The 27,081-nt window shown below is 28.7% G+C and overlaps 1 protein-coding gene across 1 annotated transcript in view; it reads left to right on the top strand.

The window, feature by feature from the left end:
- Nucleotides 1-2,893: 2,893 nt before the first annotated feature.
- Nucleotides 2,894-27,081, top strand: part of LOC123293058 (ammonium transporter Rh type A) — a 98,720-nt gene continuing 74,532 nt past the window's right edge. The window contains exons 1-3 of the mRNA XM_044873773.1: nucleotides 2,894-2,948; nucleotides 3,687-3,851; nucleotides 3,919-3,939. Of these exons, the coding sequence (XP_044729708.1) occupies nucleotides 2,894-2,948; nucleotides 3,687-3,851; nucleotides 3,919-3,939 (241 nt within the window). The remainder of the gene's footprint in view (nucleotides 2,949-3,686; nucleotides 3,852-3,918; nucleotides 3,940-27,081) is intronic.

Below are 27,081 nucleotides of genomic sequence, written 5' to 3'. Positions count from 1 at the left end.
TATAATGTGGATTAATATATATACGTCTATAACGGAGGCCACCCACATCATTAAATTTGATCTTTATTTATTTAAAAACTTTTATAATGTAGGTCGAGTCGGTTACTTCGTTCTTATCCAAGCGATAGCCGTATGATCAATTTACCGCCCCATTAATTATAATTGATCAGAATGGTGCTGCTTACATTTGAACCCGCAACCCAAGTAGTCAAAGGGTTATAGTTTATTGCACTTTAACTCGCTCGGCCACTTAGGCTCAACTGTTTTACTCGCTTCCTGTGAAAAATAGTAAACTGTATTCATAAGAATCGTATTGATTTTATGTTCCGGTGAAACATTTAAAAAAAATTTTATTGGTTTCATCTACTTTTAGTATGTTTTTCTTTTTTAGTCTTGAAGGCCAGAGGATATATAAATATTATCGAAGATAATAAATGAGAACTCTAGGATAAATCGAAATAAATTTCGATTTTGCCCCAATTTACTAGATCAGTTTTTTGTATTTTTAAAATACGTATTTTCGACTACCAAGTAGTCATCATCAGTAAGAATTAGCTAGTGATTACTCTTATTATGAATGTTACTCTTTGCTAATTTGGTGGCGGACTTCACGTGCATCACTAGCTAATTTTTACTGATGATGACTACTTGGTAGTCGAAAATACGTATTTTAAAAATACAAAAAACTGATCTAAGAAATTGGGGCAAAAATCGAAATTCATAGCCAGAGGATATGTTTTTAATATTGGCTCACGGTCTCGGTGTTGTATTTATACTGAATGACCCTGCCTATTATTTATTTTTTCTTTATTATATTATGCAAAGATTATAGTCTACTTAAAACAAATTTTCAGGTATTATAAATTGAAATTGTTTGAATTATAAATAAACACATGCAAATAAATTATTTAAATAACGAAAAGTTGCTTTTAACTTTAAGTAGAATAGACCGTCAGCCCATAATAAAGCATAAATCTCATCATTTTCTTTTGTCAGCGATTTGGAGGATTTGGTAAGCTTGGGTCTTGACAATATATCAGAATAAAATGAATAAAAAATTTTTTAAAGTTTTTTTTTTAAGTATTTATATTGACACGGTAGTCAAAAAATGGAAGAAAAAATCGAAAAACTTGATTTCCATAAATTCGACTCTTGAACCACGATTAAAACCTCAATTTTATTAATACGCTTGTTCTAACAATCTAAAGGAGAAAATGAATCTGATTTCGACCCGATGTTTTTGTATATTTTCCTTGATAAAGTTGCCTTTTACCTAGGTTAAAAAAGACTTCAGATTTGGGTTAATGAAGAAATAAAGTATTTTTTGTGTTAATCTCGATTCATGACCTTAATTATTTTAAACAAAGTATTCAAATTTTTTTATATCTTTTAACGTGATCTTGTTAAGTATATATATAAGCAGGGCACCACGAAGCCAAAAAATTGTACGCCAATTATTTAGATATTTTATTTAGTTTACAATGAGAAAAAAATTCGAGAAAATTTTCTGAATACACATTTGTCCAACTTGTTCCTAAATTTCCAACGATAATAAATACTTTAGTGTGTACAGGAAACACCATAATTTTTTCTAATTTTTATACCATGCATATATGAAATATACATAGTATATTAAGTTTAGTCCCAAGTTTGTAACGCTTAAAAATAATGATGCTCGGAAAAAAATTTTGTCATACGTGCTCATAAAATCACCTAATTAGTCCATTTCCGGTTGTCCGTCCGTCCGTCCGTCCGTCTGTGGACACGATAACTCAAAAACGAAAAAAGATATCGAGCTGAAATTTTTACAGCGTACTCAGGACGTAAAAAGTGAGGTCGAGTTCATAGATGAGCATCATAGGTCAATTGGGTCTTGGGTCCGTAGGTCCCATCTTGTAAACCGTTTGAGATAGAACAAAAGTTTAAATATAAAAAATGTTCCTTATCAAAAATTAAACAACTTTTGTTTGAAACATTTTTTCGTAAACATCACTGTTTACCCGTGAGGGCGTCAATTAGGCGGGAATTTTATAATATGTACTATACTTGAATATCAGTTATGAATGTGTCACATGTTTGTATGTGTTATGTGATAAAGAAATCAACACTGACTATGCATGGTATTTCAACAATTAACTCAGTCAATTGTTTGTTTTCACTTGTTAAATTAATATTTATTACCTATAAAAAAAAAAAATATTTAGTATGGCATACTCGTTTATGACGATATTACAATAATCTAAAATTTCAAGATGACCTATTTTCAGCGTTAAAATAAAATTATAAATAATGGAGACATCCTTCCGGGATTGAAAGTTTTTTATTGTAAGTTTCCTCCTTAAATTTCTTAAATAATAATATTTTAATTAATATTGGCGAAAAACGAAATACCTTTATATCTTTCTTTAATTGTCTATAACTTTTGCAATTTTTTTTTGTGCTGAAAAATGCTTTTGGCACATTTTTCTAGACATCATTCCGAATCCAACGAGCTTTCACACGTATTTTTACCATTTTTTTACCATGTTACACCAATTTAAACTTTCTGACTAGACACTTTATCAATTTTCTAGCGAAAGGTGTAATTTTTCCACAAACGAAGTCAAATATCTATGGGTATACACCTTGATAGAAGACAAACTTGGCGAAAACAGATCTGGTTGAAAGGAAAACAGCTAAACTTGAAATTTTCTAATTTATACTGGCTCTTGGGTCAAAATTCTAAGCTATCATTGAACAATAAAGTGTTAGAGTATAAAACAATACTTTAACCTGCGTGGACCTATGGCATACAGCTACGGGGAACTGCTAGCAATAGCAATATCGAAATCCTGCAAATATTTCAATCAAAAGTGTTGCGAACTATTAGTGATTTCTCCGTGGTATGTGCGTAATGACAAATGCGTTGAAATATGTGCGATATTCACCGAAGTCTCGAAGTGACCACAGTACGTGAAGAAATTGCGCGTTTCAGTGATAGATACCTGGCACGCATTGAGGCAGCACATAGTGATCAATCTATTGGACAAGTGTGACAGTATGAACAAACTAAACAGACAAAATGTGCTAGATTTAAAATTTAGCCAATTAAAGTAATCACCAGTGGATAGATTACCGTTCAAGTCAACCTTTTAGGCACTATCTATAGTTCTTTTAAGAACTGATAATAGAAAATATAAACAAACAAACAAACAAAATTTCTAGCTGTTTGCCTGCTGCCAGAAAGAATCAATTTAATTAAAAAATTTCGCTTCATTATGGGCACACGGTTTATAAATTCCTATATATGTTTTTATTGTATTTGTTTTTTAATATCTTATTTTCTTAAAAATATTCGTCAAAAAGAGTTCACTTTTCACTTTGATCTATAATTCTGATTATTTTTTAATGACATTTCGGATATTATATTTGTTGAAAGGAAGATACTTTCATGTAGAAGTTAATGAAATTTTTTTAATGAATTCTTTAGAATTTCAAGTTGCTAGTCCATAAGAATGTGTTTATTTTTTTTAAAAGTGTTTTGTGATTTAATTAAGAATTTCGAAAAGTTTAAATAATCGAAGAAAAAAGGTTTGAAGTTTAAAGGTTTGAAGGTTAATTAGGAGTGCTGAAGTAAACGTCGTATTTTAACTTCTTTTATTTCAACGCAGGTGGGTTTCATTTGATATATTTAAATTAATCTTTAGAAGAAGTAAAACCATTTTTAAACGTAAAAATCACACTTAAATATAAGAATTCATTAAATTTCGTGCAGTTGAAATGTAATTCAGTAGATCTTTTTGAAACAGGATTATGGTTCATAGAAATTATTTCTAAATTCTTTCTATATGTTGGTCCTCCTGATAATGCAAGTAAGAAAGCTCGTAACTCTTGTCCATAATTAGAAACGGAAGTTATTTTTTTTTTTTATATAAATAGGTTCAGTAACACGTACCGAATGTAAATGCACAAAATTCTTAAAAATTTGGAAGACAAAAATACCGCCATAATAACCAAAAATATTCCAGCCTATATCTCCAGAAGCATACACTTTAGACCAAAATTGGTAGGTACTAGCCTTATTGTAGATAATTAAATTTTATATTTTTTTGTTAAATAATGTTTTTGGATCTCTAACCGTTTTCGACTTAAACGACTATTACGATTTATTTATTGACTTTTTGACCGATTTCTCTTCTAATAATTGTTTAAACGTTGAAATGTTAATAACTTTTTTATATTTGCAAATTTCCTACAACTTTTACTTTAAACTATTTTTCAAAAATTAATACTTTTGAAGTTATTGAAGTTACTGAATGCAAAGGTTAAATAAAAACGAGGTATGCATAAGTTAAGATGAAAATTCAATAAATATGTAAAAAATATTAGCAATAAATTATTTGCCTTCTTACGTGCAAGAATAGCGATTGGCCGTTGATAATTTTTAACGATATAAAAAAAAATATTTAATTTAAATGCTAAGAAATTAAATTAAGTATCTACAATAAAAGTTATTTCTATTTTTAGCTAAAAGTGTACGGCTATAAAGATATGGGCCGAAACGCTTTTTCTCAAAATGGTGGCACTTTCACCCCCCTAAATTTGCAAGGGTGTTGTGCATTTACATTCAGTACGTGAAAATCTTCTCTATAGTCTGTATTATGAGCAGATATCTTGGTTAGCAGAACCTTCGATGAATAGCTTTTAGCTTTATTTGCCATATAATAAGCATAATTTTCTATTCAGTTATTATTACGAAAAATGTCTGAAAAATAAGGCAGAGAAAATTGGAAGAGATGTAAATATAGTAAAAGATTTGCTTGAGTATCTAAAAAATTTATTATTTCCTAGCGCTTCCACAATATTATTTGCTGCCTTTATATTATTCAAAACAGAGAATTGCTCGATTTTTGCAAAAATATATTATGTAAAAAGTAAGCTAAACCAATGATTTTTAAAAAGATCAAATATCGAAAATATCGAACGTTCATTTTTTCTGTGATAGTGATTAAATCAAACAATATTGGTATGTTTGCTGACCTGATTTGCAACACGTTTAGTAAAATAATTCAAATTATATACCTACAGATATAATTTGTCCCAGTTTTTTTTTTCATCATTATATAATCCGCAATTAGATTTAATTAAATTAAAACTGATTAAATATTATTATACATTATTACAGTCACAGACACCATGAAAAAATTTAATTATAATCAAATATGTACAGTGTGTCTTCTTTAGTTGGCTCCATACGGAAAACTTACGAAAAAAAACTAAAAAATTAACATTCAGCTATTCACTCTTGACATCGAATGGGTGTCCACAAATTGAAAAAGTTCGATAGGAATATTAATGGTCGTTCAGAAATGTAGACCATTTAGAATAGATAATAAGGGAAACGGTTCAAGAAATCACTCCCAAGATATTTAGAAATGTGGAACGTGAAGGTGAAAACGTTGAGGCAAAAACGAACTAAAGATGACAGCTTTTACTTACGTCAAAAATTATAATTGTAACTTTATATATGAAAAATAACTGTTCTGTATTAATTATTTTGTAATAAATGTTTCAAATTAGCAAATAAACATTTTACTTACGATGACTGGTTAATTAGAATAACAGATAACGTGTTTTATAAAAAGGATTTGCAAAATTTAATTTAAAAAGTGAACTGGTGAAAACATTCCTATCGAACTTTTCAATTGCTCAAAGTTAATATTTTCGAAAGTAGAGATTTTATAAAGAATAGCTTGATTTCGTAAGCGTTACCTATAGTAAAGAAATTTTTTATATGAAGCCAACTTAAGTAGACACACTGTATATTTACACATTTCAAATTAAACATAATAATATTAAAACGAAACACGTTAAAAAACAAATCCGATCTACATAAATTAAAAATTTAAAGAAACCTGTAACACAAAATCAGATTTGATTGATTCGTTTGCGATATCGTTACTAATAAGCAGATGAATCGATTTTGATTTTTTTTAAGATAATTTGATTGAAAGTGTTCCTAGCTATGTTTTAAGAAAATCTACTCAACTGTTTGAATTTTTTTACCTCTTCTCTAGCCGTTATCGTATACGGAACTATAAAATGCTCAAATTATCTTTCAAACAAATTAAAATCGGTTCATCCGTTTAACAGCTACGATGCCACAAACACACAGATAGTCAGATACCTTAAACTCATAATACGCTGTTTGTTAGTTTGTTAGGATTGAAAATAATTGATAATTGTCTAGAAAGAGACGATAGAAACGAAAAAATGCAATACCTTAACCTGTGATTATTCTACGTTTAACTTGGTAAACGATTATTTAGTATCAAACTCAAACTCAAAATTAATTTATGTCTCGTTTTATGTTTTTGTATAACGTTTTGAAAAATATCTCATCATGGATTTCAAATATAATTTGAATTATATTTGATTCTACCAAAATATAGATAATAAGGAATATTCATGAAATTTTTTAATATTTTTAATTCATTGTTTACACCGTTATAACAACGTAAAAAAATATAAATACTGCTTAAAAATACTGTAATTAAGTGTAAACAAATAATTAAAATACAGAATAATTTTGAAATGTGTAAACGAATTATTTTGGCGCTCACTGTTGATGACGCATAAGTACGCGATCTGTCAATTGGTGACAGTTATGTAAATTTTCACTTTACAAAAATGAATTTACAACATAGAATTTACACTCGTTATTATTAACTTTTCTCATATAAAACCGTAGAATAATACAATTCAATGTAATACCATACAAAATGTAAGTAATTAATATCATACAGTATGTCAACAAATTTGACAAGCCAGTACTATGATCGTCTGTATAAAAATTTGAATTTCCGTTTTAAATGCCCTCACTGAATTTGTACTTTTATTAATTAAAGTAATTAAAAAGATATTAATTACTAAAATAATGGTTTAGTTGAAATGTCCAGTCAATAAAGTTACGGAAGAAAAATATTTGCACCAAATTTAAATTTCATGAATATTCCCTATTGAGTTATGAAATTACATCGGACATTGAATTCTCAGAACAAAATTAATTGATGAGAACAAAATTAATTGATGAATTATGTATATTTATACCGCCAAAAAAAAATAATTTTTTTATTAATATTAATATTAAAATTATAGAATAAATTTTCACATCCATATACCAATTAGAATATTTGACGCAACAGTGATTTTTTCCACTGAATTTAATCAGAAATTGTATATTTTCTACCTTTAAATTTATAATTTGAGCCTCTAAAGTTGTAATTAAAATTCTAGGATTCATCTATTCTATTATTAAAATTAACAAAATTATTCGTCATATATGTTTCGTTTAAAATTTTCAAAATTTAAAAATCAATTTAATTAAAAAATAATTTAAAAACTAAATACTATGAAAAATGGCGGGCGTTCATCTTTTGAAATTATTTTCAAATAATCAAAAAGTTATTTAGGCGAAATAATCCAACAGCTCTAAGCAATTGATATCCAGCGCTTTTAAATTCAATGAACATTCAGCCAATATACTTCCGATGAATTATGCTTTCATTTATATATGAACTAGCCTGATACGTCCGTTTCACTGAGTTTAAAAGTAAAAAACATCGCTTTATAGCCTCCACCTCTCTTGATGTGCATAGTTTTTAATTTTGTTAAATGTAAAATAGTCACAATTCATTGCGTATATCAGAAAAATTGGCCATGAATGGTTTGACATTTATTATTTTAAATTTTTACAGAATACTTTAATTTATGGATCAAAATGATGATTATATTTGCTCCATCTATAATCATCATTTTGAACCATAAATTACAGATTTCTGTAAAAATTTAAAATAGTAAATGTCAGATTAAATTTTATTTTATTTATTTTTTTTTTTAATATATCTTTATAAATTAAAGCTCATGTGTTATTCTGAGGTATGAGCTACATTTATGTACAGTTTCATTAAAAAACATTCGCTAGTTTTAGCGTGAAAGCGTAACAAACAAACAAACAAACAAACAAACAAACAAACATCTTTACTTTCGGATTTACAATATATAGGGAAAAGATTTATGGTTAAAAAAAAATGAATGCAAGTTCTCAAATGAATTTTAAAACATATTTGGAGGAAATTCGATTGCGGACTAGGATATATTTTGTAAATTCCTTGTCCCCATCAATTTTCTTACTGAAGATTTTTCTGGTAGAGGAGCTGGATATTTAAAAATCCACTTTGTTTCTCAGCCCTATGAAAAAGGAATCCCCCGCTAACAATGTTAATTTTCTCAGTTGATAATGTTATAAAGCACAACATTGACAATATTCCCTTCATTAATAAAGAATTTGCCATAAATTAGCAGCTAACAAACAAAATAGTTTAGCGATTTATATTTTCGATACAGATTTTTGGGTATGCATATGATATTGTGGAAGTCAAATAAATACTATGTGCGATGTATTGATATCGACCGTGAGCCTATAATAAAATGAAAATTCTATGAATAGATTGAAAATAGAGAAGAAATAGTTGTTAATCGTTAAATAGAGTAGAAATAGAGTCTGCATTTACAACTTCTAACGATTTGTTTGTAAACATTTTTTTTTTCAAATAATTTTCATTTACAAAAAACTCGATTTCCATAAATTCGATCACGACAAAAATTATCATCGAAATTGCGTATCATTATGGGTTCATGGTCATTTTTTTATCTAATATATATGGTATAAGAGCTAGCAGCGTTACGAAAAAGTTGATTTCAGGGGAGCTAATTTTCTGTTGGACAATTCCATGCTTATTGAAAATAGGTAGGGACGTTCTGATACCTGAGAACTCGAAAGAAACAGAGAAATTTTTAATTTTATAGCCACCATTAATTTTGCATGTTCTGTTGACAATATGAATTATAATTGCCAGACAGTTTCGTCCGTTGCTATCATTTTACAAATTAACCCGTCACTACTCCCGTCATGATATTATATTTTTTCAATTCCTCCGGAAATTGTGAGAATTTCATCCCGAGACTAACGAGAGTATTCGTGTGTTTTCGTTAGTTTACGGATACTCTGTACGGTATAAATCGTTGAAAATTATTTGTCAAAAACATTGCCATAGTAATTAATTGTGTAATAATTTTAGTGATAATAATTCATAACTGTTACTCATGTAAGTAAATTTTTATGATTTATAAAAATTATAACTTTCATTGAAAGCATTTTTATTTCCTTTATTAAATCCTCATTTTTAATTTGCAAAGAATTAATTCAATAAATATTTACAGTATAATTACTGAATATGACTATGATTATTTTGATTTTTTGTTTTAAAATTATTAACTTATAATCGAATTCGTTCTCAGTAAATTAAAAAATATTTAACAAATCTTTCCTCACGGGACTAAAGATTACCGAACGGTTGATGGGAGTACCTACTGGCGGGCTAAAAAAACAACAACAGCCGTGGATAGAGTCTGGTGCGATCCTTAAGGTTCACACGATTAATTTCCCAGCATAATAAAAAGTTAAATAAAAGTTCCCAGCATAATAAAAAATTTAAAAAAGTAAAAACTCGACCGACTCGTAATGGTTTGATCGAATGTTATGAAATTCTTTTCGAATCATATTACCGCTATACGCTTCGATCGAAACCTCAACGAAGTCGGTAAAATTTTTTGTTCGCGCGATACCGACGACGAAAAAAATGTCTACGGACGGACGTACGTACATAAACACACACGCACATACTTCTCCAAATTAATTTTAATGCCTTGTCCTAACCATGAAACCTAAAGATATGTTGAAAATTTCTATTTCGAAAATCTGCATTACAATAACTTCTATAGTGGGAAGTTAACATATGATTTTTTAGTCTTTCTGCAATTTTTAATTCGATTTCTTTACTAGCACACTGTCCCTACATTAGCTCAATAAGAAAAATGAACTCTAGAAAATGTTGCCAGCTCGCATACCATTAATTCGAATCTATATATAGAGATAGATATCTGTTATTAGAGACATGTATTGGAATTTTGTTTATTGATTTTAACATATTTTCATGTACACACAATTTTACAGATATTTTATATTTATTGTATGAAAATATGACAATGATTAATATGCCAACAAGAATGTCGTCTACCAAATGGCAAATATTTCTACTATTCATATTATATACAATCATATTGATATTATTTGTATTATTTGTACAATATGGAAATGAAAATAAGAAAATCGATCAAGAATATATTGAAAAATATCCATGTAAGTATTTTTCATTTTCTTTTTTTTTTTTTTTTTTCAATTTTTGTTTTTTTTTTTTTTTTTGAAATTTTTCTGTTCATTCAAATTCTTAATTTTTTTATACAAGTAGATGGTAGAATTACAGTGATCCAAGTAACATTTTTGTAACAGGACTTTAATATCTTTCGTTAGAACTTAAAATCGCCCTATTAGCTCACTTGGTTAAGGCGTAACTAATTCCGTCCGCGGTATGCTTAGGGTAGCAGGTTCAATTACCGCCGTCGCAACAAAATTAATTTCATTAATAGTTGAAATGGGCATGGTATATGCATGAAGGAGGTGCACTCAGCCTCTGAAATTGAGGAGCTGATAAATGAAATTATCAGCGGAAAGGTGGTATCACAATGGGCTCTATAGCCTATGTGTGTCGTTCGTAGACAGCCAATATAACCTAACCTAACCTCTACTAGAATTTAAAAATTTGCAGGATTAGATGACAAGATCTGAAATCAAATTAAAATCGATTGATAAACATAAAAGATATAAGTAATTAATGAATTTTTTCTATCTTATTCTTGCAAAACATCTTTTAATTTGTAGTTTTTATGACAATTGCAAGTTATGACATCACCAAGTGTTATTTTCCTTTCTTTCTATTTTTACATGTAAATCCCTCATATTTTCGTGATTATTAATATTATCCAAAAATTAATTTCACACGATGTTTTGCTTCGATATCGAACGTCTTTTGACACAAACAAAAATTTTAGGAGAACGGCTCATTGTGAAAAAGTAAAGAAAATTTGTTTTTAAGTTTTAAGGAGATTTATTAATATTAACCATTTTTGGAACAATAGAAAAAGAATATTCTATAAAATTATTTTTATTTAAAAAATTAATTTTCGTTTTTACAAATTAAATATTAACACTAATGATAAACGACACTTCATTGAAGAATTACGCTTTTTCATGCCCACATATTAGCGGGGAGCCCCTGACAGTAAAACTGCACTTACAAGAATTTTGAAATTTCGCATATGAATCAATGCTATTTTATACATTTTACATTTTATTGCAAATTTTTTCAGGAAAATTTAGTTTGACAGCTGTTTTTGTGGCAGAAAGGTCTGTCACATCGATTTTTAATATATAAAGGCAATAAAATTTTACCCTTATCGCGGAAATACTTTTTTTTTATTCAATTTGTTCGTTTTGAGTTCTACCTTCGAAATATCTCGTTGTGACAGCTCAAAACTTGACCAAAATATCTGTCACACCAATAAAAAAAAAAAATCCTGACAAAAAATATTTCTGCCAGGAGAAACCCTGGCGCACCTAGTACATATTGTACTAGTTAAATAGTATTAATTCATTTTGCGAACTTCCGAAATCCGTTGTAAGTGCAGTTTTACTGTCACGGGCTCCAAGGCTAATAACAAAATCTTTATTTTAAGAAAAATGATACTTAGGTCACTATAGTTCTGTTATCGCAATATCATCTGTTGATAGATGAAAGAAAATTTCTAGTACATTCCGAAACCACTTACATATAACTCACGAAACAATATTTTATTTATAACTGACATGTAATAAAAAAGTTCTCGAATCGCCGACATTTAAAATAATAAAAACTTACGAAAACTTGTCGTTGTTGAATTGAATATGAATTAAAAAGTACAAAATTATTTTTAAAAGTTATATTTTTAAAAGGAGAGTAAATTTGTTTTTTTTTTTAATTTCAATACAAGTAAATTTTCATTGTTTGTTCAAACTCCAATTTTAGAGTTAAAGTCAAATCTAATTTTATATTACCAGTGAAAGCATTTTTCCACTGCTTCCACCAAATTTCTATTTGATAAAATATGTAGTGCCAGAATATTGTAATAAGATTTGTATTTATTTTCAAACTAATAAACTGCTACGCTAAATAGAAACGTTGGTTTAAGAAAACGGCATTTTAAAAAAATCTTAAATTATTACTCTAGATTTTAGAATATCAATTTCAAAGTAACTTAAGCCATAAAAATCGAGCTCAGATGCCGATTGGTTGTAATTATTATTTATCGACTCTGTCAACGGGATTTTGCCCAATATCTCAACATGCCCCTAATTTTCATTTTTTTTCTTCCATTTGGATCAAATTTCTTTTATAGAAAAATGGGTTTCATTTAGGTACCAAAGAAATGAACTGGCTTGGCTCCGTAACATCCTCTTTCTTCGACAATTTGAACAAAATCTCAGAAGTTACTCTTTAAGATATTTCTAGCATGGAATTTGCAGTTTCTGTGCTAAAATTATGGTAAACACCCTTCTCAACAACAGAATTTAACGAATTTTTTTTCACAAACTAAGAAAAGGGCTTACTATTAAATCCCATAGTCTCATAAATTTTGACCGTTTAAATCACGAAATAATTAATGCCTAAGTTTCCAATTTTGACATTTTATGTCAAAATTAATATCTCGAAAGAAAAACGTCGTGGTTCTATTTTATTTATTTATTTTTATTCTGAAAATTTTTTTTAAACTCTTTCTTTCTAAAAATACGATAAAACAATTGACCGACTTAATTGTTAAATACCCTGTATACAAAGTGTTGAATATCAGTGCTTACTTTAATTACTTTTAATCATTAGAAGAGTTTATAAAGAATAAATATAATAATTATGGCGGCCTTTCGGTCACTATTTTTTTTGGTTTTTGAAATTTTCAAAATTTTTTGAAAGTATTTTCCAGAATTTTTTTTCGTTTTTTGAGAATTTTTTACAAGATCACAAGTTGAAGAAACTTGCAATTTTTAACTTCCTTTCTTTTATAGTGCGCTCTCACGGCTAAACAGTGATGTTAACGAAAAAATGTTTCAAACAAAAGTTGTTTATTTATTTTTTTATAAAACATTTTTTGGTCTCCAAACTATTGTCTATTTATAATGGGTTACAAGATGGGTACTACGAACTCAAGAACTATAATCGTTTACGAACTCAAAATCACTTTTTTTGTCCTGAACACGCTATAAAAATTTTTAATATTTTTTAGCGTTACAAACTTAAGGATGTATGAGCATGACAACAATGTTTGATTTAAAGGCTCAAAATTTGTTTGTAGGTAGTTAAAATTTCAGCTTAGGTATCCGTGCAAATTTTTAAGAAAAAAGTCATTAAAAATCGATATAAAATACATTGGCTCTTATGGAGGAATCTCAAAAAACGACATATTTTGGAAGTTTTTGATAATTTTCATTTGGAATGAATGAAAACAAATTTTAAAAAAAACTTTTAATAGAAAGTAAACATATTAGCAATGAATTAGAAAAGAAAAAAACTAAGTGTCACCGTCCATATAAGGGATGTAAGAGCAGGGTAGATTAAGGGTTGAAATTATTTTTATCTTATTTTCAACTTTGATGATGAATTTTGTTATAACTTCATGAATGTAGACGAAAAATAAGAATAAAATTTTTCGATATGTGTCTTGGTATAATTAAACAAAATTTTCAATTTTCGATATTTTGAAAATTAAGCCACATATTGAAAAATTTTATTCTTACTTTTCGTCTTATATCGTCAAGTAATAATATAAATTTATCATCAAAATTGAAAATATCTATTTTTAAATTTGTGCCCCCACTACCATGCTCATACATCCTTAAGATTAAAATTAGTATACCTTGATATATATTTTTAATATATGAAGGATAAAAAAATCTAAAGTAGAAATTTATACAAAAAGCTCACTGTCCTGCCTGGTACGAAACAAAGGACATTCAAGTTACCACATTATTACCACACTCAAGGCATACTTCAATGCTTTACAATTGCCCCTTTGTGTTATTTTTTTCCAAACAGTATAAAGAGTTGCGGTTGTAATGTTTAGTCATTGTAAATACTTGCTTCTACTTACTACTTATTACTTTCTCTGTATGTGAACTATAGGTACCTATTCAAATCACATAGAAAACAAAAAGCTCATTTACTGTTATATGTCTGTCTGTTACAAAGCTCATTTTGTTGTGTCTATATGATTTGTTTGTCCGTCTATCTAGTCTGTCTGTCTGTCTGTCTGTATGTATGTATGTTTAGTATAATAGTTAAAGCATAGATAGATAGAAAAAAAAAGAAACAAGAAGTTAACTAGTACAAAAACATTTTAAATAATTCATGATTTCATCACGGAACTATTTGCATGCATTTTTTTATTTTATTTGTGTGTACAAAATGTTCCAGAATGATTGTGCTTAAATAATAATCTCTTTTCTCTTTTATAGTCTTTTAGTCTCCTTCGAGTTAAAGTTTTCACCATGCTGTGAGCCATTTCGTTTCTCAAAGAGAGTCATTTTCCAGGAGGAGTTTATTTCGAATCATGATAGTATCTTCTAGAACATTATCTACCATGGGTTTGTACGGTTTTCTTTGACTGATCTCTTTCTATGGGCCCTTACAATGCAAATTCACATCGAAAGGCTAAATTTTCATTTTTTTGTTAAGCTATTCTAGAAAATTCTATAACTTGTTTGAGTTAATCTCCTTCGAATTGACGTTAATCTGAAAGTTTTGTTTTATTGTACTGTTTTTTTGATACACAGCATATGCAAGGATTTGATAATAAATACTAAGAATTTCTTTTTTGATTTAGAATATTTCCAAAAATCACAAAAAATTCCTAGATCACCAGGCTTTTTATTATTATTTAATCGTTCAAAGTTGGCTAAAAAAAGATGAATCATATAGGTTATCCTTTTCAATTGGATATTTTTATATCAAAAAATCTAGAGAGTGTGATAAAAAAAACTATCTAAAATATTTAGACAATTTTGTAGTTTATAATAATATCATGAAAATATAAAGTTGTCGATGATAGAAAACAAAATTTTAATTGAATTATTAAAGAAGATCCATCATTTGATGAACAGAGTCGACTATAGTTAGAGCATTGATGATTGAAGAGCGATATCTATATTATAAAATTTATGAACATCATTTTCACACAATATATTATATATTTTTGTAGTTGCATGGTATTGTAAAGCTAAAAATAACTCATTATTTGACTACAAAGCATGTGTTTGGTTTATATGTATGTACCGTGCAATAAACCAAAACTTATTTACAATACTGTAGGTTTACAATCAACTACGATAAATAATTCTAGAACATTCTGTATCTTGTGTGAAGTACGTTAGCATATTTTCTTGTTGTTTTTTTATTTTAAATATCCTTCTTTTGTTTGTCATTCTAGGTGGTGTGTTTGGTTCTTTTGTATGTTATGGTGTGTGGTGGGTGAGGTGACATTGATTTATTTATTCTATTGAATGAAGAAAAAGATTTTTTTTTTGTATATGTTGTGTTGTGAAAATGTGAAAATAGGTAGAGTTGTCTAGGTTGGTCTGTAGTTCGGACTAGATAGGCAAAGTGTAATTTTTTATTTTTCCAATCATGTATCTTAACTTTGGTTTTTTATGTATTTTTCCTTAAGCATGTATGAGCACGGTAGTGGGTGCACAAATTTAAAAAATAAAAAATACAAATTTCGATATCTGGCATAATTTTCAAAATATTGAAAATTTTGTATAATTATTCAGCTTTCGATATTTCGAAAACCAAGGCACTAATCGAAAAATTGTATTCTTATTTTTCATCTACATTCATGAAGTTATAACAAAATTCATCATCAAAGTTAAAAATAAGGTAAAAATAATTTCAACCCTAAATCTACCCTGCTCTTACATCCTTTATATGGACGGTGACACTTGGTTTTTTCATTTCTGTGTCATTTTTTTTTAAATTTGTTTTCATTCATTCCAAGTGAAAATTATCAAAAACTTAAAAAATATGTTGTTTTTTGAGATTCGTCTATAAGAGCCAATGTATTTTATATCGATTTTAAAGGACTTTTTTCTTCAAAATTTACAAGGATACCTATGCCAAAACATTAACTACACGTTCTTTGAGTCAAAGTCAGCCTATAAAAATTTTGAGCCTTTAAACCAAACATTGTTGTCATGCTCATACATCCTTAAGTTATTTTGATACAAAAAAAATGAAAATGATTGAATAATTTTGACAATTTTTGAAAAAATTTTATTTATCAATTAATCATCCTTTTATACGTCTTTTGTGAAAAATTCATATCGATTCTCTGAACGGTTTATGAGAAATTAACTATCAAAGTCAGTTTTTTTACCAAAAAACAGGCGAATTTCTCATAAACTGTACAGAAAATCGATATGAATTTTTCACAAACGGCGTATAAAGGGATGAATATTGATAAATAAAATTAAAAATTTTTTGGGTCATTATCATTTCAACTCTTCTAGGTATTTCGATTTCGTAAATTGAAAATGGTACCAAATACTTGAAATTTTATTTATCAATCAATCATCCTTTTATACGCCTTTTTGTGAAAAATTCATTCCGATTCTCTGTTCGCTTTAGGAAAAATTTACTATCAGTCAGTGTTTTTATCAAAAAAAAGTTTTTCATGTTTATACATAGTTTTTAATTTAGGTATGATTTGAAAGCTTAAAACTTGAAGACAACATTTACTACGACTTCTTCATATTGCATCATATGTAAAAAGGGCTGTTTTTAATAATTCATTTATCGTAAATCGTACAAAGAATCGACTTGAAATTTATAGAAGGTATTTCATACTCATTAATTAAATTTCAGTTTTTTTAACAACACTTTAAGGCAATGGACGCTTTTCTTGTCATAAATGAATGTTTGAAAATAACCTAAGCGGGAAATTCAATTCTACCTTGACAGCCTTCTCCTAGAAAATATATACAAAATAATTTAAACAGAGTATTTATTATCTTTCGTTGTAGAAAAAAAAAATGAATCAATTATATTAAATAGAACGAAGATGAAACAAAATATTGTAAATACATTTATTTTTATAAATATATTCAAAGACCTTAGTTTTTATGTTCAGAATAATACATGCTTTCGAGTTCAAGGTTTCTGGTATGTAAATTCTGTAAATTGTTTAAGAACGAATGATGGTGACTAGGATGTCTAATTTTTTCAATTCTATAACGGAAGAAGCTGTAAATTATTACGGTACGCGCATATACTGCAAAATTTTCGGAAAAGATGCATATTAATTTTTTATATCCTGTATATATGGAATATGTCGCCCTATTACCTCAGTTGGTTAAGGCGTAACCAATTCCTTGCTTAGGTTAGCGGGTTCGATTCCCACCGTCGCAACAAAATTAATTTAATTAATAGTTGTGATGGGCTGGTGTAGTGCATGGTATATGCATGAAGGAAGTACACTCAGCCTCTGAAATTGAGGAGCTGATAAATGAAAATATCAGCGGAAAGGTGTTAAACACATATATGGTTTTCACAATGGGCTCTATAGCCTAAGTGTGTCCTTCGTAGACAGCCAATATAACCTAAGCTAACCTATATATGTAATATATATCAAAGTATTCTCAGTTTCATCCCAAGTTTATAACGCTTAAAAATATTGATTCTACGAACAAATGAAATTTCCGTTTTCCCGTCGGTCCATCTATCTGTCCATCTGTTAGTCTATGGACGTCTATCTGTCGTTCCCAAGACGTAATAAGTGAGGCTAAGTTCGTAAATGAGCAACATAGGTCAATTGGGTCTTGAGTTCGTATGATCCATCTTGTAAACCGTTAGAGAAAGAACAAAAGTTTAAACATAAAAAATATTTCTCATGAAAAAATAAACAACTTTTGTTTGAAACATTTTTTCGTAAACGTCAATGTTTACCCGTGAGGGCGCAAATTAGGACTAAACTTTGGTGTCCATTTTCTCCAAAATTATGAAAGAGAGGGAGTTGAAAATTTTCAGGTACCTTCAGGTACTAAATTTCTAACAAATACTTCTGAAAATCTACCTTGACTTTGTTGGACAGACGTATACGAACTTTTGAGCCGGGTCCCCAAAAAAAACCATATTTTACTTTAAAATTGTAACTTTTTTGCCTTTATCCGACTTCATTGATTAAATACAGTTTCAACATTCTAACTAAAATTATTTGAACAGAAACATCTGTATTACTTGTACCTACATAGCTCCAGTGATAATAATAATTTATACAGCTCATATATCAAAATCTACAGTAAACATTGAATATCAAGGGACTTCAATATATACTGACGATAATTCTCTTTTAAATTTAAGAAATATAGAGATTTATATGTACATAGAAATTCAAATTAATTTATTATTTATAAAGATGTTAAATTTTTAGAATTATAAAATATAGAGAAACACAGTAAATTATATCTCTCCAGTTATTTCTGTGTTTAAAAAAATATATATATTCCAATCATAGTTCTGTTTTTGTACTCAAAATAACAAGTAACGATATTTAAGATAGACTTGCGGTTGAAATTATTTGTTATAATTTCATGAATGTAGACGATAAATAATAGGGTATTCTACTATTTTTGAAAAAATATTTCAAAATGTTGATTTTGCTATTAAAAAGCCACCAAAAATTTATTTCGGAAAAATAGACACGCTTTCTTGCCAAAAACTTGTACATTACATTTTAAAATTTTATTAAACTGTCAAAAACGCGGGCATCCAATTTGAGGACGTAATATCGGTATCATTATACAAAATAACACAAATAAGTTTGACAGATATATTCATAGACATCTGATTATAATAAATATAAATACTAATTATCTATGGATATATTATACCCAGCTGTCTACACTGAACTTACTGATGGTCTATGGTTCATACCGATATGACATCACATCAGGGCTTGCCCGCGTTTTAGGTCACGTGATATACAGTTTAAAAATTACGATTTTTAATTTTAATATTTTAAAAGAAAAATGTGCTTTTATGACTCGAAATCAGAATATTTAAGTATATTTTTACATAAATTTTAACTCATTTCAAATTTCATAATTTATTTTTTTGACTAACAATAATACCCTATTATAAAAAATTTGCAATTTTCGATATTTTGAAAATTACTCTAGATATCGAAAAATTTTATTATTACTTTTCGTCTTATATTGTCAAGTTATAACATAATTCTCCACCAAAATTGAAAATATATATTTTTTGAAATTGGTGTCCCCACTACCTTGCTCATACATCCTTAATTAGCCGGGCACAACGCATTTGTTTTTGTTTTCAATAATTTATTAAGTATTAAATAGTTTTTTTTTAATTTCCACCGACTAGTTTTGGAGAAATCTATGAAAACATACCATCCATTTACCGTTTTCCCGTTAGACCAGTGTTTAATATACCTACTTTTGAAGCCCCACCCTCCCATAACATTTTCAGAATTGATTCAGACTTAGTCCAACTTCATATAAAAAAATCAAGCCTTGTATCCAAAATTTCCCTGGCGCTCGTACATCCTTAATTAAAATTGTTGAAAACCTCCTGCATAAAACCAGATCGTTTGTAACTATACGTATTTCCTAAACGGATAAAACGATTTTGACTTTTTGGATTTTGTTTAATAGTAAATTTGATCGAAAGTATTCTAAGCTATATTTCAAAAAAATTTGCACAGCCGTGTGAAGATCGTAATTTATTTTCTGATTGCTTTTGAATCCTAAACTCACACTTGCAATATGGCTAAGAAGAATACTCTCGATCAAATTTCCTTTCAAACAAACAACAATAAAAATCAAAATCGGTTCTCCCGTTTAGGTGCAACGGTGCCACAGAAAGACACACAAATTCACGGACATGTTATACCTATACAACTCTCTTTTAGTCGGTGGTAATGCTTCTGTGTTGACCACAAAGAGAGAGAAGAAAATTTTGCAGGCCTTTAATCTTATATAGCCATGATCTTATATTGGTGTTCCATCAATATTTTGTCTCATGGTACAATTTAATTCATTCGTTTTTCCCTCATTTTAGTCAAAACTGATAGTCTATAGCTTCTTCTGAAGCAGTGCGGAGAAAATGGTGCAACCTTTTTGTTATCTTACTAAACTTTTTGGGAAAAAATGTCATATTCCCATTCGGAATGCTACAAATATAAAAAATAAACTATACGAATAATATTAACTTAACCTATTCATTATATATAATTTTACTCATAACTGTAGTTCCCTGATTCCTTGATTTACATAAAATTCCCTGTTCATTACCAACTATACAGGATCTGTTTATATGTTCTGGCATCTCTATGTTAAAAAAGAATTTACTAAAAAAATAATAACTACTTATAACGGTATCATTGCCAGCGGAGGTGACCGCTTGGAGCCGGAGATTTGCCCGTCTCTTTCGGGCAAAACATAGTTTTATAGGTAATTTCTATGGTGATACCGTGCAATGACGTTACCAATCTATATCCTTCTCTTTCTTTAATTAAGAGTTTTAAACTTTCATATTTTGCACACTTCTAAAGATTTTCAAAAACCAACTTCACTTTTCTGTCCATACAGTGAGCATTCTTCACCTAAAGAGATTTAAAAACAAGTGAAAATAAACAATTGACTGAGTTAATTGTTGAAATATCTTGTTGACAGTGTTGATTACTCCATCACATTTCACATATACTTATACATGTCACACATACATAACGGATAATCCCATATTTATACATACTATAAAATTTGCATCTAGTGTGTGTCCTCGTCAGTAAACAGTGAGGTTTACAAAAAATGTTTCAAACAAAAGTTGTTTATTTTTTAACATTTTTAAAATTTAATCTTTTGTTCTATCTCTAACGGTTTACAAGATGGGTTTTACGGACCCAAGACCTAATTGACCTATGTTGCTCATTTACGTCCTGAGTGCGCTGTAGGATCAATATTTTTTAGCGTTACAAACTTGGGACTAAATTTAATATACTGTGTAACTGTGTATTTTTCGTATATACCTGGTATAAAAATTTAATCATAGCCCATTATGTAAATAAAGAAAGAATTTCCAAAGATAATTGAAATGTTTAGACCAAGTTTCTCTATGCCACTTTTGTCGAAAGTGCTACATTCTCAAATTAGAACGATAACGTCATATTTAAGCTATTGGAAAGAAAAAACGCAGCAGGGAATTTGTCGGACACTATGATGACCACTGGATAAAATTAATAATTATTAAACAATTCAGCAAAAAATGAACGATGCATGTACTGAAAGGCATGAACGGCAAATGTATTGAAGGCTTATGTATCTATTGAATTGTTCAAGGCTTGTTCAACGGATTGTTTAAGGTCATAGATAAGCTTATCGGTGATTTTTGTCGGATAAAATATTTTATTGCTTAATAATTATTAATGTTATCACGTGGTCATTGTGCCCGGCATATTCCCTACTGCATTTTTTTCAGAATGAGAAACTCAAATGTGACGTCATCATGCTCATTTGAAAACGCGGCCTTTTCGAAAAAAGTCGAAGAGGATAGTTTGATAGACTCGTCAAAAAGAAGCCATTCACCAAATTTCAAGTATGTAATACTCATTTAACAAAGCACCCCTTTTCTGTCCCATAGTCTATAAATTAACAGAATTTACAATTTTCTTTTTAACCTCCGAACTAAAAAAAGGAAGTGCTATAAGTTTGACCGCTATGTGTGTGTGTCTGTGTGTTTGTCTGTCAGTGGCATCATAGCGCCTAAATAGATGAACGGATTTTAATTTTTTTGGTTTCATTTGAAAGGTAATTTAACGGAGAGTGTTCATAGCTATGTTTCTTAACTATGTGCGAGCATAGAGTTCCGTACTCGAAAAAACTAACAAATTGGCGATGATCTTTAATATCGATTCAGTTTGGAAAAGATCGATGACGTATAATTTTAACATATAAATAATTACTATGGAAATGAATGGTCAAATAAACCTGGCTCAATTCATTTCGAAAAGTGAAATGGTAAAATAATTAGGTAATTCAAAACAAAAATTCAAAAGAACAAAGTCAATTCAAATATTTCAATTTCAATTAAAATATTTCCAAAAATTTGTCCCAAAAAATGATAGCTCTCTAAGTATCCTTTTTATCTCATCTGATGTCTTTGACCATCACTTTGATATTGATTTAAGAAGGAGTTTTATAAGTTTAAAGTGTATATCTGTGCGTCTGTGTGTTTCTCAGCGGCATCGTTGCCCCTAAACGGTCGAACCGACTTGATTGAGAATATTTTATAGCTCAGGTTCCAAAAATCGGTTTACAAGAAATAACTCGCATTTGTCGGGAGTTTTTTTAATTTTTTAAATTTCACTTGTTAAAATTTCTATCTATAGCACTTGTGTTTATATTTAACCGTAGAGTTTTCGCTAACGAAAATGTTCAAAATAATGTATTCCTAATGATTTAATACACCTACTGTTAAATATTTAAAAATTTAAAATATGCAAATAAAAGAGTAAGAAAAAAAACTCTTCTTTTCTCACGATACCTGTTCTAGATTACCTAAATTACATTAACGTTTTATGTATACATTTGATTGAAGTAATCTTTTCTTTATACGGCCAAATGCAAATTGCCCTTATTACGTAAGACACGACCTAAATAATATATATACAACAATGACACCAATTTTATTATTCAACTTTGCAGAGAAAATCAGTTTTTTTTTTCGTTTAATGAAAGGGCATTAGAGCAATTTATTAATAAAAATTTGAATATCAATCAGTTGTTTGTCAATAAAAAGTCGAAGTATTGAGTAGCATGGAAAAAATTTAAAAATTTTGATATATGTCTACAATTAGCCTTTTTGCTCTGAAGATTAATAAAAGATCCTCTAGATGGCAGGTATATTTGTACCCCCCTAGTGTTGCCATCTAGCGGATCTTATATCTTCTGAGTAAAAGGGCTAATTAAAGCATTATATTTTTTAAATAATACAAATAAAAATTTTTAACTACATAAGACAAATTATAAACAATATCATATAAATATAAATATTATCGAAGATATTAATATAGGATATATCGAAATAAATTTCGATTTTTGCCCCAATTTTCTAGATCAGTTTTTTGTATTTTTAAAATGCGTGTTTTCGACTACCAAGTAGTCATCATCAGTAAGAATTAGCTAGTGATTACTCTTATTAAGAATGTTACTCTTTGCTAATTTGGTGGTGGACTGCACAATGATACTTTCGTGTATTTACAATTTATACTGTTCACAGTATCTGTCAAATTGTAGTATCAGTATAAATAATCCTTTACTTTTATAACGTATTACCAATTTTTAGAAATTCAACCTTGATTTTGCAATTTTTATTAGATCCGAATTTGGAATAGGTCCTTTGTCCAAGTTCATTGTTTCATTAACCAGCTTTTGAATGAAGATGCTTTTATAAGCGTCAAATTTGCAAGGATTGGGTACTGATTTCAGGAGCAGAAGTTCGAATCGAGGAATTTGAACAAAAATTGTTTTATCTTAGCTCAGTTGGTTAAGGTGTAACCAATTCCGTCCGCGGTATGCTTAGGATAGCGGTTTCAATTCCCGCAGTCGCAACAAAATTAATCTAATTAATAGTTGTGATGGGCTGGTGTAGTGCATGGTATATGCATGAAGGAGGTGCACTCAGCCTCTGAAATTGAGGAGCTGATAAATGAAATTATCAGCGGAAAGGTGGTAAAACACAAATATGGTATCACAATGGGCTCTATTGCCCAAGTTTGTCCTTCGTGGACAGCCAATATAACCTAACCTAACCTAGAAAAACAAATCATTTTTATTGGATTTATTGGAAAATTTTTTTCGAAGAGAATTTTAATATAAAAATACAATTTTAGGAAAAACTTCTCAGTCCGTTTATGCTTTATGCCCTAACTGTACGGTTTGCGGAAAGATGTTTAAAACAAAAAATGTTTCTAAAATCAATAACAACTTTCTAATTTAAAGTGTTCATCTATCGATTACTGAACATCTATGATTATGAAATAGAGTGAGCTTTTCATTGAGCTTGAAAACCAAGTCAAGTTTTATGTCTGCGTAAGATGTGCGCCTACACATCCAAAATTTTTTGCTTGAAGCATTTTTATCGATAAAACTTATTTTTCCAGTTTTCTAACATGTGTAAATTTGAAACACTCTCTTAATCCACTGGCTAAGGCCCTGTTAGTGCATGTAAAGAAATGACGGGAACGACTGTAAACATTCACCAATTGCTCGCCGAGCAATGAATTTTTATTTTCCTATAAATAAAAATTTTACATCTCTATCAACCAGAATTTTATTTTTTTTGTTTTTACAATGAAAGTTTATTACAAAATTAAAATTTAATTTGTAAAATAAAACCCAAATTTCCATATCGAATAATCGAATGCTCATTTTTTGGTTATTATTAAAAACTTTAACACTTTCACCAATTAAATAATATTTTAGAATATAAAATCCATTCAGATGGATTTAGTTCTCTCTATATCTATGTATTCAAAACCAATAGATTCACCAGTGTTCAAAATAAAATAATTAAAAAGTAATTATTTCAAAATGTAAAATTTTATTCATACATCGCTACAGAGAAAATAATTGCACAAGTTACTTACAATACTACACAATGTAATTAATGTTCAATCATGATGTAGATAGATATATATATTTATACAGGATGTTTAAAAAAATATTGGCCATAAATTATCCTGGGCACATCAGTCTTAAGCTTTAACTAGTTTAAGGCACAGAGGTGGGACTTTTTAACCTTGTTTTTAATTTCCTGTCTCTGACAATCACCTTTGATTTATTTAATTGTTCCTCGAAAAATAAACCTTCATTTTTTAACCGACTTGAAACAAAAACGGAGGAGGTTATCAATTCGACTGTATTTTTTTTTTTTTTAATGTTTCTTACCTCAGAACTTTCGACTGGGTTAACCGATTTTGATGATTCTTTATCTGTTTGAAAGCTAATGCTTCCTGTGTGGTTCCATTTCATTTTGGTTTAGTTCTGACTATGGCATCCATGAGAAAACCATAAAAGTCTTAAATTTGCATTAAGTATGCACGACAAGAGGACGAATAACTCAATATCACTTCGATGATTCTTTTTTTAGTGAAAAATTAGTACTTCAGATTCACTAAAAATCACAAAATAAAAAAAACTTTTAACAAAAAGAAAACCGCCTTCAAAAGAAAATTTTTTCCAAAACAATTAAAATGCACTAAAAAGTAAACAAATAATGATAATATAAAGGAGTTAAATTTATTGTTATTTTTGGAATCGGTGGCAGCCAAGGAAACAACTCTGACAGAACAGTTTGTTACATTAGCTTGGCTGACACCGACTCCAAAAATAACAATAATTTTAACCCCATTATATTATCATTATTTGTTTACTTTTTATTTTAATTTGTTTTGGAAAAATTTTTTTTATTGAAGTTACAATTGAATTTCAACCACTGCGATTATACTCTTTATTCTATCAATTTGAAATTTGGTTCTGCTTTTATACTCAAAATAATACAAAGTAACAATATTTAAGATGTAAATGTGGTTGAAATTATTTGTACCTTTTTTTCAACTTTTGTTATTTTCTGTTAAAATTTCATGAATGTAGACGATAAATAAGAATAAAATGTTCAATATCTGCCTTGTTTTTCGAAATATCGAAAGATAAATAATTCTCAAGTTTCGATATTTTGAAAATTACATCAGATACTGTATTCTTACTTTTCCTCTTATATTGTCAAGTTATACCACAATTCAATAAATTAAAAATACATAATTTTTTTTAATTTATGTCGCCATTACCATGCTCATACACCCTTTATTAGCCAGGGACAACGGGCTTGTTTTTGTTTTCAATAATTTAATAAGTATTAAATAGTTTTTTTTTTTTTAATTTCAAACGTCTAGATTTGGTGAAATCTATGAAAACATATCATCCATGTACCATTATTTAATACTAATTTTGAAGACCCACTCTACCGTAACATTTTTAGAATTGATTAAGACTTAGTCCAACTTTATACAAAAGCCTTGTATCCAAAATTTCCCTGGCGCTTGTACAGCCTTAATTAAAATTGTTGAAAAACCTCGTGCATAAAACCAGATCGTTTGTAACTATACGTATTTCCTAAACGGATAAAACGATTTTGACTTTTTGGATTTTGTTTAATAGTAAATTAGAACAAAAGTATTCTCAGCTATATTTCAAAAAAATTTGCACAGCCGTGTGAAGATCATAATTTCTTTTCTGATTGTTTTCGAATCCAAAACTTACACTTGACATATGGCTAAGAAGAATACTCTCGATCAAAAAATCTTCAAAAAATGGTTGTTACAATTGAATTTCGAGCACTGCGATTATACTCTTTACCCTATTTGAAATTTGGATTTTTTAGGTATTCATAATATAGGTATTCATATTCTTAATGCCCTGCGATTTTTATTTTTCGAAAATTCTGTTAATTTTTCCAATTTTCATTGTTCACACGCAGGTACATTTTCTTATTCCACTGTACGTGGATGTGAACATGTAAAAATGGGGAAAATTAACAGAATTTTCGAAAAATTAGCATCCGAGGCAGGTAGAATATGAATATCTATAATAAACGGTAATCGATAGAATAAAGGGTATAATCACAGTGCTCAAAATTCAATTGTAACCTTAATCATTCTTATCCGAAAAACCACTTTTCTTTATAAATTTTTTTTCACCAATGAATATTTTAGAGGATTCTAAAAAAAAAAATAGAAAGATTTACGCCAGTCAAAGATGTGTATAGAACAGCCTTAAATAGTTTATAAATACAAAAGAAAATAATTTTTTAGCGAATGGAGCTATTGCTTTTGTACTGGGGATGGAATTTCGAAAAATTTTTTTTTATTTTTTTATTAGTTTTAAGTAATAACATACTCTTGTGATTTTTTTCTCTAGACTCTTAGTTTTCGAAATAAAAAACCTCCACCCTATCATGATATACACAGTTTTCAATTTGGTTA

This window comes from Chrysoperla carnea, chromosome 2 (genome assembly GCF_905475395.1).
Source record: "Chrysoperla carnea chromosome 2, inChrCarn1.1, whole genome shotgun sequence".
Lineage (NCBI taxonomy): Eukaryota > Metazoa > Arthropoda > Insecta > Neuroptera > Chrysopidae > Chrysoperla > Chrysoperla carnea.
The sequence above is the reverse complement of the archived record's forward strand: the minus strand, read 5'-3'. Positions and strand labels throughout refer to the sequence as shown.